This window comes from Mirounga leonina, unplaced genomic scaffold, assembly GCF_011800145.1.
Source record: "Mirounga leonina isolate KUSES-001 unplaced genomic scaffold, KU_Mleo_1.0 Mir_53, whole genome shotgun sequence".
NCBI lineage: Eukaryota > Metazoa > Chordata > Mammalia > Carnivora > Phocidae > Mirounga > Mirounga leonina.
This window is the reverse complement of record NW_023270807.1, coordinates 3,073,897-3,086,227: the sequence shown is the minus strand read 5'-3', so window position 1 is coordinate 3,086,227 and position 12,331 is coordinate 3,073,897. Positions and strand designations below refer to the sequence as shown.

At 38.2% G+C, this 12,331-nt stretch overlaps 1 protein-coding gene across 1 annotated transcript; it reads right to left on the bottom strand.

The window, feature by feature from the left end:
* Window positions 1-10,492: 10,492 nt before the first annotated feature.
* LOC118000890 (peptidyl-prolyl cis-trans isomerase A-like) lies at window positions 10,493-11,508 on the bottom strand. Its single transcript, XM_034990806.1, has 2 exons — window positions 11,482-11,508; window positions 10,493-11,094 (listed from the first exon to the last, which is right to left on the bottom strand). Exons 1-2 carry the CDS (start codon window positions 11,506-11,508, stop codon window positions 10,561-10,563), a joined length of 561 nt encoding a protein of 186 aa, XP_034846697.1. The 3' UTR covers window positions 10,493-10,560.
* Window positions 11,509-12,331: the final 823 nt, after the last annotated feature.

Genomic DNA, 12,331 nt, shown 5'->3' with positions numbered 1-12,331 from the left:
AAGAGAATGGGGGAAGTAACATTTGAAGACGTAATGACTCAGAATTTGCCCAAACATGAAAGATAACAACTTAAAAGATTCAAGAAGGTCAGCAAAGGGCGCCTGGGTGGCTCAGTTGGTTGGGCGACTGCCTTCGGCTCGGGTCATGATCCTGGAGTCCTGGGATCGAGTCCCACGTCGGGCTCCCTGCTCAGCGGGGAGTCTGCTTCTCCCTCTGACCCTCCCCCCTCTCATGTGCTCTCTCTCTCTCTCATTCTCTCTCAAATAAATAAATAAAATCTTTAAAAAAAAAAAAAAGTCAGCAAACTCTGAGCAAAATAGAAAGAAAACCAAGCACAGGCGTATCATAGTCAAATTGCTGAAAACCAAAGATGAACAGAAAATCGTAAAAGCAGCCAGAGAAAAGAGACACATACTTGTAGCAGTACAACAATAACACTTACTGCTGACTTTTTAACAGAACCCATGGAAAGCCAGAAGACCAAAGGATGATCTCTTTTAAGTTTTGAAGGCAATGAAAAATCTGCAGACCTAAAATTCTGTTCCCAGTGAAAATATCCTCCAAAAATGAAAATGAAATAAAGATTTTATTAGACGAATAAATTGAGACAATTCATTACCTTCACTCTACAAAAAATATTAAAGTTCTTGAGGCTGGGACACCTGGCTGGCTCAGTTGGTAGAGTATGCAACTCTTGATCTCGGGGTCATGAGTTCCAAACCCTATGTTGGGTGTAGAGATTAGTTAAAAATAAAATCTTAAAAAAGATAGAAAAGAGAAAGTTCTTTAGGCTGAAGGCAAATTACTGCAGGGGGAAGCTCAGAGCTATAAAAAGGAATGAAGAGCATTGGAAGGGCTATATATGTGGATACATATAAAAGAATATTGCTTGTGATTGTTTAAAGCAATAATAACTATATCATGTGCAGTTTATCACATGTAAAAGTATGCTATATAACTACAAAAATACAAAAGACAAGATGGTAAATGGAGGTAAGCTATTCACAAAGTGGTAAAGAACTAATTTAAGGTAGATTATAATAAGTTAAAGATGCATATTATTATGTCCAGGAAACTATTAAAATAATAATGCAAAAAAGATATAATTAAAAATTAATAGAGAAGAGGGGCACCTGGGTGGCTCAGTCAGTTGGGTGTCTCACTCTTGGTTTCTGCTCAGGTCATGATCTCAGGGTCCTGGGATTGAGCCTCATGTCAGGTTCTGTGCTCAGCAGGGAATCTGCTTGAGGATTCTCTCCCTCTCCCTCTGCACCTCCCCACTCTCACATTCTCTCGAGCACTCTCTCTCTCTCTAAAAAAAAAATAATAAATCTTTTAAAAAATTAATAGAGAAGATAAATGGGATAATAAAAATACTTGATTAATCCAAAGGATCACTGGAATAAGAAAACAAAGAATGTATGGGACAAGAAGAAAAGAAATACCACAATGGTAGTCAAACTCAACTATATCCATAAACTAAATAAACTAAGTATTCTAATTAAGATACAGACTTTTTTGAATGGATACTTTAAAAAACCCAACTATATATATATATATATTTATGAGAGACACACTGTAAATATAAATATGCAAATATATACACAGTAGAAGGATCGAAAAAACATAACAAGCAAATAGTAACCAAAAGAAAGCTGGGGTGACAATGTTAATGTCAGACAGAGTATAAGACAGAAAGTATTCCTAAAGGTTAAAGGGGGCCATTGCGCAGTGATGAAAGATGAAAGGGTCAATGAAACAGAACAACATAACAATCCTAATTTTGTGTGCACTTAATAACAGTTTCAAAATACATAAAGCTGGCTCAGTCGGTAGAGCATGTGACTCTTGATCTCCAGATTGTGAGTTCATGCCCCACTTTGGATGTAGAGCTTACTTAAAAATAAAATTAAAAATAAACAAAATATGGGATGCCTGGGTGGCTCAGTCGGTTAAGCATCTGCCTTCAGCTCAGGTCATGATCTCAGGGTCCTGAGATTGAGTCTGGCATCCAATATCCAGTTCCTTGCTCAGCAGGGAGCCTGCTTCTCCCTCTGCCTGCCACTCCCCCTGCTTGTGTACTCTCTCTCTCTCTGACAAATAAATAGATAAAATCTTAAAATAAATAAACAAAATATATAAAGCAAAATGACAAAAATAAGAGGGGAAATAGGCAAATCTCAGAGCACAGTTGGAGATTTTTAACACAATTCTCTCAGCACAGAAAGGATTCTGAAGTCCTTGTATTTTTCAGGAAGAGGATAGAGATGGTGATTAACACCATATTTCAGATTAAATATGTATAGCAATATTTTAAGGGTAACCACTAAAATAAAGTATGTAATCTTCAAACCAGTAAAGGGAAAAATGGGGGAGGAGGGACTCAATCAAAAAGGAGGGGAAAAGGAAAAGAGAAAAGAAAGGAGAAAAACATTTTTTAAACAACCAATATGTGGTGGGACACCAAGAAAAATCTTGAGTTTTGCTATTCTTTTCTTGAGTAAATCTCAAGTTCCCAGCATACAGTAGGTGCTCAGAATATGTTTACTCAGGATGTTAAGCTTATTTATTCATTCATATACCCAATCTTTTTTTCTCTTATTCATCCATGCATGCATGGATCAAACATTCAAGATAGTCCTTGCCCTCAAAGTATTTCTAATCTGAATGAGAATAAATAGAATAATAAATTACAACACTACAATGTGATATGTACAAACCAAAACTTTAAAAAAAAGAAAGGAGTAGATACAGAGGGAGGAAGGAGGAGAGAGACCAGGTTTTCCAGATTCCCATTCTTTTGGCTGCAGCCCATATTTTATATCACAACACAATACACATACACACATATAACTGAGACAAAAGTTCCAAGAGATAATAGTTTCCCTCTTGTTATCTGATATTCGTCAATATTTTCTGTTCTATTTCTCTGAGTGTATGTGTGTTTTAATGGTCATGACCCATCACATTTATTTCATGACTCACTATCTTGATCAAGATCCATGGTCAGAAAAACTGTCCTTGTGGTAGCTAAGCCTGAACTGAGTTCTACTTTGCTGTTTAATTTTAAGGTAGTAAAAATAGGGGCACCTGGGTGGCTCAGTCAGTTAGGTGTCTGCCTTCAGCTTGGGTCATGATCTCAGGGTCCTGGAATAGAGGCCGACCTTAGGCTCCCTGCTCAGTGGGGAGTCTGCTTCTCCCTCTTCCTCTGCCCCTAACCCGGCTCATGCTCACTCTCTCTCTCACTCTCTCTCAAATAAAATCTTTTTAAAAATAAAAAAAAATAAAACTACAATCTAGGGCTATTGTTTTAAAAAAAAATAAAATGGTAAAAATAGTTACATAGTTCAAAAAATAAGAACTACTCAAAAAGTTAAGTCAGTGAAAAATCTTGCTCCTAGCCCTGTTCCACACTCCCATTCCCAAATTCCTTTTTTCTTACCCCACCCAGATAACCACTATTATTACTTTCTTTTGTGTGCTTCCAGGTCCTTCTAATATGTCTTTATGCAAAAACAGCAAGTATGGCTATTTTTTATGCAAATAGGTGTAAGTATGAATATTTGAACATACAGTCTTACGTTCCCCTTTTCTTGCCCAAATGGTAATTAAATATGTTGGACAACTTTCTTTTTTTAAAAAAAACTATCTTGGAGATTTCTAATATCAATACTGTTCTGAAGGAGGGTTTTTTTGTTTGACTAATTTTTTTGTGCTGGACTTCAGGTCAGTTTTCATTTTAAACAGCTTTATTGAGCCGTAACTGACATACAATAAGTGACACATTTTTTAAGTGCCCAATTTGATGTTTTGACCTGTATATACACCCACGAAACCATCACCACAATCAAGATACGCATATTGGTCACTCCAAAAAACTTCCTCATGCCCATTTGTAAGCCCATGTTCCTGGCCCTCCCCTACCAAGTCTCCACTCCCAGACAACCACTGAACTGCTGCCACCATGCATTGGTTCTTATTTTCTAGACTTTGCATAAATGAAATAATACAATATGTGCTTTTTCTGGCAAGGTGGGTGAGCTGGCTTCTTTCACTCAGCATAATAACTTTAAGATTCATGCATGTTGCCGCATGAACCAAGGATTCATCTCTTTTTATTGTTAGTTTTCCATTGCACAGATAACTCACATTCTGTCTATCCATTCATCTGCTTACGGACATGAGTTGTTTCCAATTGGGGCTATTACAAATAAGGTTGCTATAAACAATAATGCAGAAGTCTTTGTATGAACATATAGTTTCACTTCCCTTAGGAATAGAGTGGCTGAGTCATATGGTAAGTGTGTGATTAACATTTTAAGAATTTTCCAAAATGTTTGTACTATTTTATATTTCCACCAGCAGTGTATGAGAATTCAGTTGCTCCCTATCCTCATCAACACTAGTTACGTTCAGTCTTTTTAATTTAAGACTTTCTAATAGCTATCTAGTTACATCTCACTGTGCTTTTAATTTGCTTTTCTCTAATGACCAATAATGTTGAAAATTCTTTCATATGCTTGTTTTATATTCATGTATCTTTTAGTTTTATTGATTTGCTCTATGGTTTTTCTGTTTTTTATTTCATTGATTTCTACTCTGATCTTTATTTCTTCTCTTTGCTTATTTGGGGTCTCATTTGCCCTTCTTTTATTAGATTCTTTTTTTTAAAATATTTTATTTATTTATTTGACAGAGAGAGACACAGCGAGAGAGGGAACACAAGCAAGGGGAGTGGGAGAGGGAGAAGCGGGCTTCCCGCGGAGCAGGGAGCCCGATGCGGGGCTCGATCCCAGGACCCTGGGACCATGACCTGAGCCGAAGGCAGACGCCCAACGACTGAGCCACCCAGGCGCCCCCTTTTATTAGATTCTTAATGTGGAAGCTGAGGTCATTGATTTGAGACCTTTCTTCTTTTTAATACTGGTGTTAGAATGCTATAAATTTCCATCGGCATACTGCTTTTGCAACATTCCACAAATTTTAATATGTTATGTTTTTATTCAGTTCAAAATACTTTATGATTTCACTCTTGATTTCTCCTTTGACCCTGGATTATTTAGAAGTATGTTATTTAGTTTCCAGATATTTGGGGGATTTTCTAGATACCTTTGTTTATTTCTAACTTAATTCCTTTGTGGTGAGAGAACATACTTTGCATGTTTTGATTCCTTTAAAATTCTTTGAGACTTGTTCTATGATACAAAACAGGTCCATCTTGGCAAATGGTCCAAGTGCACTTAAAAAGAATGTGTATTCTGCTGTTGTTGGGAAGACTATTTTATAAATGTCAATAAGGTCAAGTTGGTTGATGGTGTTGTTCAAATCTTCTAAATCATTACTGATTTCCTGTCCACTTATTCTATCAATATTAAGAGAGGGGTATTGAAAACTCCAACTACTGGGGCACCTGGCTGGCTCAGTTGGAAGAGCATTTGACTCTTGATCTCAGAGTTGTAAGTTCAAGCCCCACGTTGGATGTAGAGATTACTTAAAGTAATATAAATAAAATCTTAAAAAAAAAGAAAAAGAAAACTCTGACTATAATTATAGGTTGGTCTATTCCTCTGCATTCTGTTAATTTTGTTTAACATGTATTTTGACGCTCTGTTCTTAGGGGCTTAATATTTAGCTTTGTTTGTTATGTCTTCTTGATGAATGGACCCATTCATTCCTTATGAAATGGCGCTCTTTGTGCCTGGTGATATTTTTGCTCTGTAATTTACTTTGTCTAATATTATTATTGCCATTACAGCTTTCTTTAGAATAGTGTTACCATGGTAAATCTTTTCTCTATCCTTATATTTTTAACATATTTGTATATTTAAATTTTTAAAGTGGATTTTTTGTCGGTGGCATATAATTTGGTCTTGTTCTTTCCTCTGTCTGAAAATCTTACATCTTTATTTGGGATATCTAGACTATTTGCATTTAATGTGATTATTGATATGGTTAGGTTTGAGTCTATAATCTTGCTATTTGTTTTTATTTGTATCATTTGTTCTTTTTTTCCCCCATTTTTCCTTTTTTCTGCTTTCTTCTGGATTAAGTGAATATTTTTATTGATTAAATTTTATCCTTTTTGTTGGGCTGTTAGCTACAACTCTTTGTTGGGTTGTTTTAGAAGTTGCCGTAGGGTTTATAGTATGCATATTTAACTTATCACAGTCTACCTTCAAGTAATACTGTGACTTCATCTATAAGAACCTTACAACTATGTACTTCCATATCTTCCCTTCCAGGCTTCGTGCATTTTACTTCCATGTATGTTGGAAGCCCCCAAATATATTGCTATTATTTTTACTTTAAACAGTCACTTATCTTTAAGAAGATTTAAATAAGAAAAAAAAAATTACCATTTACCCACATTGCATTCTATTGTTCTTCATTCCTAGGTATAGATCCATATTTCCACCTGGAATTGTTTTTCTTCTGCTTGAAGGATTTCCTTGAACACTTCTTGTCATGCAGGTCTTTCAGATTTTTTATGTCCGAAGAAGTCTGCATTTCATCTTTGTGGTTGAAAGACAGTGTTACTGGGCACCTGGGTGGCTCAGTTGGTTAAGCGACTGCCTTCAGCTCAGGTCATGATCCCAGGGTCCTGGGATCGAGTCCCGCATCGGGCTCACTGCTCTGCGGGGAGCCTGCTTCTCCCTCTCCCACTCCCCCTGCTTGTGTTCCCTCTCTCACTGTGTCTCTCTCTGTCAAATAAATAAATAAAATCTTTAAAAAAAAAAAAAAGAAAGACAGTGTTACTAAGTAGAACCTAGGTTTGACAGTATTTTAAAGAGGTTGTTCCACTCTTTTGTGGCTTGAATGTTTTCTAAAGAGAAATCTGCTGTCATCTTTTCCTTGTTTCCCTGTATTTAATGTGTCTTTATCTCCCACTGCTTTTAAGATTTGTTCTTTTGTTTGTTTGTTTTCAAGGACTACCAGAACTTTTATTTTTGCTTTGTTTTATTAAGGATTTGTTCTTTATTGCTGGTTTTAAGCAATTTGATTATAATGTGCTTTGGAATAGTTTTTATGTTCTTTTTTTTTAAAGATTTTATTTTTAAGTAATCTCTACACCCACTGTGGGCTTGAACTCACATCGCAGAGATCAAGAGTCACATGCTCTACCAACTGAGCCAGCCAGGCATCCCTGGTGTAGTTTTCTTCATGTTTTTTTCTGCTTGTGGTTCATTGAGCTTCAGGGATCTTTTGGTTTATAGTTTTCATCAAATTTATAAAATTTTTGCCATTCTTCTTCAAATATTTACTGTCCCTCTCCCTTCTTCTCCAGGAATTCCACTAACATGTGTTATTAGTCCACTTGAAGTCATCCTATAACAAACTGATACTCTGGATTTCTGGTTTTGGTTTTCCCCTTTTCTATTTATTTTCTTTATTCTTTCTTTCTGTGTTTCATTTTGGATAGCTTCTGTAGTTATATCTTTGGGTTCACAGTTTTTTTTTTTTCTTCTACAATGTTTACTCAGCTGTTAATCCCATACAGCAAATTTTTTCATCTCAGATATTGTTGTTTTCTTTTCTAGAATTTCAATGTTGGTCTTTTTCATATCTTCCACATCTCTACTTAACATATTTAACATTTCCTCTAGTGTCTTAAGCATACTGAATATAGTTATAGTTGTTTTTGTGTTCTTTTCCACTAATCCTATCAAGGAACTTTCTGGTTTGGTGTCAGTTGGTTGATTTTCCTTCTCATTAAGGGTCATATTTTTCTGCCTCTTTGCATATGAATTAACTTTTATTGGATAGTGGACTAATCATGTTAGATATTGTAAATTTTACCTTTTGGGACATGAGATGTAATTGTATTCCTCTAAATATTCTTGAGCTTTGTTCTGGGATGTGGTTAAATGACTCAGAAACATTTTGATCACTTTAAGTATTACTTATTTATGCTTTGTTAGGTGAGACCAGAGCAGCATTTAGTCTAGGGCTAATTTTCCCCCTAATATGAGACAAAGTCTTTCTAAATATACCCAATGCTCTGAACATCGGATTTAACATAGTCAAAGGAGCCCCGTGCTTTAATTAATTTCTGTTATTTTATAAATCTGCAGATGGAGACTTTTTTGAGCTCATGATATAAGTTTGTTAAAATAAAGTTTTTCATTATAAGCATAATACTTTTATTTTATTTTTAAAAAGATTTTATTTATTTATTTGACAGAGAGAGACACAGCGAGAGAGGGAACACAAGCAGGGGGAGCGGGAGAGGGATAAGCAGGCTTCCCACAGAGCAGGAGCCCGAAGCGGGGCTTGATTCCAGGACCCTGGGATCATGACTTGAGTCGAAGGCAGACACTTAATGACTGAGCCACCCAGGTGCCCCCATATAATACTTACTTTTAAACAAAAATCTACAAAATACTGAAAAGCAGGAAAAAAAAAATCCTTTGGACTTCTACTCCCTAGAGATAAATTCTGTTAACATTCCGGGGTGCTTCCTTTGCTTTACTAGAGAGCTTGGGCATTCTCATGGTAATGGAAGGATTCTCCCCTCCCAAAGTTATAGAACTTTCTAAAATCTCAGCAAATTAGGGAGTACTTTGATTAAATCTAAAAGAGAATAACCCATGCTAACATGCATTTCTTGTTCTCAGGTTGGCTGATTGATAAACAACCTGAGAAGTGCTGCTGGCTACCCACACCTGGCCCCAGCCCTCCAGGCAGCTCCCAGGCCTGCAAGTTTGTTTCTAGCTCCCTTTCTTCAGATTTAATAAGCTCGAGGAACTACTAGCCAGTAGACAGACACTATGACCATGACCATTCTCTGACTCTCTTTTTTAGGAAGCCTTGGGTCATGTCTGCCCCTCCAGTCTCAGGGCAAGTTGTCCTGGGCCAACCAGGGATGTCAGCAGTTTATCTCCAGATTTTTTTCACTTAGGGAACATTTGAGTGCTTGCCAATTGCTGAGCCTTATGCTTGTCTGGGTTTTTACAGAATGACTCTCTGCTCTGGAGGAAATCATAGGCGAAAGGAGAAGACAGCATATAACCCAAGGACTGTAACGCTAGATACTCGCATACCGTGTTTGAAATTGCTGCTGGGCAAAGCATGAGGCAGGACTCTAAGTCGCCCTCTGCTGGGAGCATCGGGAAAGAATTTTAGTTTGGGCCGGTTGGTTGGTTTCTGTTTTTTACAAGAACACCAAGCATACTTCACTGGTACAAAAGTACAGCCATTACAAGGCCCATTAAGTAGGAACATACATTAGCAGTGGTAGAGTTAGTGTTATATACAAATACAGCTTTTCTCTTTTGTAGCCTTGGCAATAACCATAGGGATGTAAAACAACATTTTGCAGCAGTAAGTTAGGAAACTGAGGAGCACCCACCAGTGGTTTTGAGCACATTAACAAAAACACACAAGAATGCATTCAACAACTTCAGTGAAAAATGTCTAGGACAGAACTGTAAATTCAATTCAGTACTAAGAAGCAAACACTAGAACTCGGTATTACTTCCAAAAGAGCTCACTCAAGTAGTATTGCATACTGTTCTAAGTGACAAAAATGTGCTACGTAAACTAATTTACAGATACAATGACTATACAGTACGTTTTTTTTTTTTTAAGATTTTATATATTTATTTGACAGAGAGAGTGATAATGAGAGCAGGAACACAAGCAGGGGAAATGGGAGAGGGAGAAGCAGGCTTCCCGCGGAGCAGGGAGCCCGATGCGGGGCTCGATCCCAGGGCTCTGGGATCATGACCTGAGCCGAAGGCAGACGCTTAACGACTGAGCCACCCAGGCACCCCTATACAGTACCTTTTAAATCTGCAATTTAGGTTTCAGATTTTCCATGAAAAATTAACTGTACTGAAATTCTATAGATTGTACTTAAGCAACTCAGCTATGAGAGTTTACAAGCAAAGAGAAATACTGCCATCCAGATTATTAATTACAGTTTAACAATAACCTCAACATCAGCAGCCACTGTCGTTACTATTATCTGACTTGTTTGGGCATCTTCTAGTCTCACTTCCTTCATGGTTCACAAACTCATCATGGGAATAGGAGCTCAGCATGGGAATCCATGATTAGACTGCACATGTCAACTTAAAAGTCATACACAGGGAGCACCTGGGTGGTACAGTCAATTGATCGTCTGACTCTCGATTTGGCTCAGGTCATGATCCCTGAGTGGGGCTCTGTGCTGAGTCGGGCTCTGTGCTCAACGCAGAGTCTGCTTGTCCCTCTCCCTCTGTTCCTATCCCCCACTCCCAATCGCTCTCTCTCTCTCTCATAAATAAATACAATCTTTAAAAAAAAAATCACACACAGGATTACATTGCAGCAGCTATTCCAAATGTCTGGGTTTTTTGTGTGTTTTGTTGCTGTTGTTTAGTTTTTATTTCATAATCATAAACTTAACTCTATAATCCAGCTAGACTTGGAGGGGAGTAAGGAAAATATGGAACCCATAGAACTGCAGTGAGAGCACAAAGATTATAGGATATTTCAAGCAGATGGGGGTGAAGGGTGCTCTCCTGAGCTACAGAAGGAATGGTCTGGTAGTTCAGAGAAAACACAAGTCAAATGTATTAGATTTGTCCACAGTCTGCAATGGTGATCTTCTTGCTGGTCTTGCCATTCCTGGACCCAAAGCTCTCCATGGCTTCCACAATATTCATGCCCTCTTCCACCTTGCCAAAGATCACGCACCTGCCAACCAACCACTCAGTGTTGGCAGTGCAGATGAAAAACTGGGAAGCGTTTGTGTGGGGTCCAGCATTTGCCATGGACAAGATGCCAGGACCCATGTGCTTCGGGATGAAATTCTCATCATCAAATTTTCCCCCATATATGGACTCGCTGCCAGTGCCATGATGGCACGTGAAGTCACCACCCTGGCACGTAAATCCCAGAATAATCCTGTGAAAGCAGGAAACTTTATAACCAAATCCTTTCTCCCCAGTGCTCAGAGCATGAAAGTTCTCTGCTGTCTTTGGAACTTTGTCCCCCGACAGCTCAAAGGAGACGGGGCCCAAGGGCTCGCCCTCACCAGTGATGTCAAGGAACACCATGGTGGGGTTGACGGAGGCCGGCTGGTGTGGGTGGCTCCGGGGCAGTGGCGTCTACAGGGCCCCAAACGTCTCTTTTAAGTTAAAGCACTCATTACACTCATTAATACCTAACCTATCAATAAAATTTTACTACCAACCTTTTAAATCTGGAATTTTAGAACTATTATTTATAAAACCTGGTTTACAAACAGTACCTTTTGCAGAAGAGACAAGGAGACTGAATATAAACTATATCAACACGTAAGAGAACGCCACTATGCCCTCGTGGCCAGAAAATTGCATTTTTTTTCTAAAAGGAAGATAGTCATTATTTTTTGGACTTTCAAATCTTAATTTATGGAACTACAAGCATCGCTGCTTTCAGAAGTTTATAGAAAGATTCTTTAAAAAAAACTTAAACATTAAAGTTGAAATACTCATCCAATCTTAGTAATTCACTTTTCGGTAAGAAATAGAATTCTTCATAGCAAATGCCCCAGAGTTGTCTCACTCAATTACCAAGGACGTTAAAAACCAAATTGTTGGTTAAATCGGCAAAATATTTTTGTAGCCTTACCGAACACCTGTACCCGTAGCTTTATTCTCTGTATTCTCTTTTTAAATCATTTTTTTAAGATTTTATTTATTTATTTGAGAGAGAGAGAATGAGAGAGAGTACATGAGAGCGGGGAGGGTCAGAGGGAGAAGCAGGCTCCCCACCAAGCAGGGAGCCCGATGCAGGACTCGATCCCAGGACTCCAGGATCATGACCTGAGCCAAAGGCAGTCGCCCAACCGACTGAGCCACCCAGGCGCCCCTATTCTCTGTATTCTCAATAGGCACCACACTTATGTAAGTAACCGCAGATCACATCTGACAGATACTAACACCAAGCTTATATATTGTACTGAAAAAAGCCTAAAGGGACATGTGTGCTTATTATAGGTGGACTCTCCGATGCACATAAAAGCAGATCTAGTTAATGCCCTTTGAGAACAGAAGAGTTCTCTCTTAACTTTTTGTTTATAATGATACCTTTTTTTTTTTAAAGATTTTATTTATTTATTTGAGAGAGAGAGAATGAGAGACAGAGAGCATGAGAGGAAGGAGGGTCAGAGGGAGAAGCAGACTCCCCGCCGAGCAGGGAGCCCGATGCGGGACTCGATCCCGGGACTCCAGGATCATGACCTGAGCTGAAGGCAGTCGCTTAACCAACTGAGCCACCCAGGCGCCCCACCTTTTTTTTTTTTTTAAGATTTATTTATTTAAGAGCGATCGCAAGCAGGGGAGGGGCACAGAGAGGGAGAGA